Here is a 1102-nt window from a genome sequence, read left to right on the forward strand (position 1 = left end):
CCGCGAGGACGAGGGCCGCGCCGCCGGCGACCTTGGCGCCGGCGCCGCCGCCGCGGCGCGCGCACGCGGGCAGGAGCGCGGGCCACGCGACGATGGGCAGCCCCGCCGGCTGCAGCACGAACGTCCCGTCGAGGCGCGCAAAGACGCAGCCCGCTTCGTAGCAGAGCACGCCGAGGAACGCGGCGGCCGCGGGCCGCCACGGCGCGCGGTCGCGGTCTAAAAACGACGCCGCGGCGACGAGCACCGCGAGGCCCTGGCTCGCCATGCCCAGCACCTGAGTGGAAAACAACCGCCGGTTTGGGACGTCCCGACCAAACTTTGAAATTCTCTAGCTCGGCCAAATCGAAGTCGATTCGGCTGATTTTTGAACGAATCGATCGCTCTCGTCGAGTTCTCGAAGCACGCCCGAAGAAGCTGGTCCGAACCGTTCGGTTGCGCGCACATTGAAGATTTGATTTCCTCGCGGCCCAGCACCGTCGTCAGCACGATGGCCCACTGGCCCAGCGTCAGATCCTCCTGCCGCACGAGGTTGACGCCCAACGCCCAGGACAGGCCGCCGGCGACGCAGCCCACGCCCTCGCAGCCGAGGCCCAGCGCCATGGCGTCGACCCAGGGCTGCCGCGGCGCCGGCAGGCGGAGGAGCTTCGACGCGCAGGCGAAGGTCGTCAGAGCCAGCAGGAAGTCCGTGAGCGCGGCGCCGCGCTGGAGCATCGTCGTCCCTGTAGGCCCAGGGCGTCCGCGTCGAGGCGGCGGCGCGCGGTCGAGGCGCGCGTCGACGTGATGTCACGTCGCGGCGATGCGGAGGGAGTTACTTCCGAGCGGCACGTCCGCCTTCAAGCCTCGGGACGTTGAACTCTACTTGCGGCTAGTCCACCCCCGCCCGCGGCGGCGGCGGCGCGCCTTCCGGCGGCGGCGCGTCCTCCGGCGCCTCGGCGGGCGTCGCGGCCGCGGCGGCCGGCGGCGGCGCGTCCGCGTCCCGGGCCGTCGTGAGCTGGATGGCGTCGTTCATCCACACGTCGCAGGCGCCGTCGAGGGCGTCGCCGAGGCCGCTGGCCCACTCGGCGACGGTCGCGTCGAACGCGGCGCGGACGTCGGCCTCGAA

At 72.6% G+C, this 1102-nt stretch overlaps 1 protein-coding gene across 1 annotated transcript in view; it reads right to left on the minus strand.

Moving 5' to 3' along the window:
- AURANDRAFT_67579 (hypothetical protein) overlaps positions 1-1102 on the minus strand; it is a gene marked incomplete at both ends in the record, with an annotated part of 26509 nt that overhangs the window by 2009 nt on the left and 23398 nt on the right. The window contains 2 exons of the mRNA XM_009043040.1: positions 66-274; positions 475-702. Coding sequence (XP_009041288.1) covers positions 66-274; positions 475-702 — 437 coding nt within the window. The remainder of the gene's footprint in view (positions 1-65; positions 275-474; positions 703-1102) is intronic.

This window comes from Aureococcus anophagefferens (genome assembly GCF_000186865.1).
Source record: "Aureococcus anophagefferens unplaced genomic scaffold AURANscaffold_41, whole genome shotgun sequence".
Lineage (NCBI taxonomy): Eukaryota > Pelagophyceae > Pelagomonadales > Pelagomonadaceae > Aureococcus > Aureococcus anophagefferens.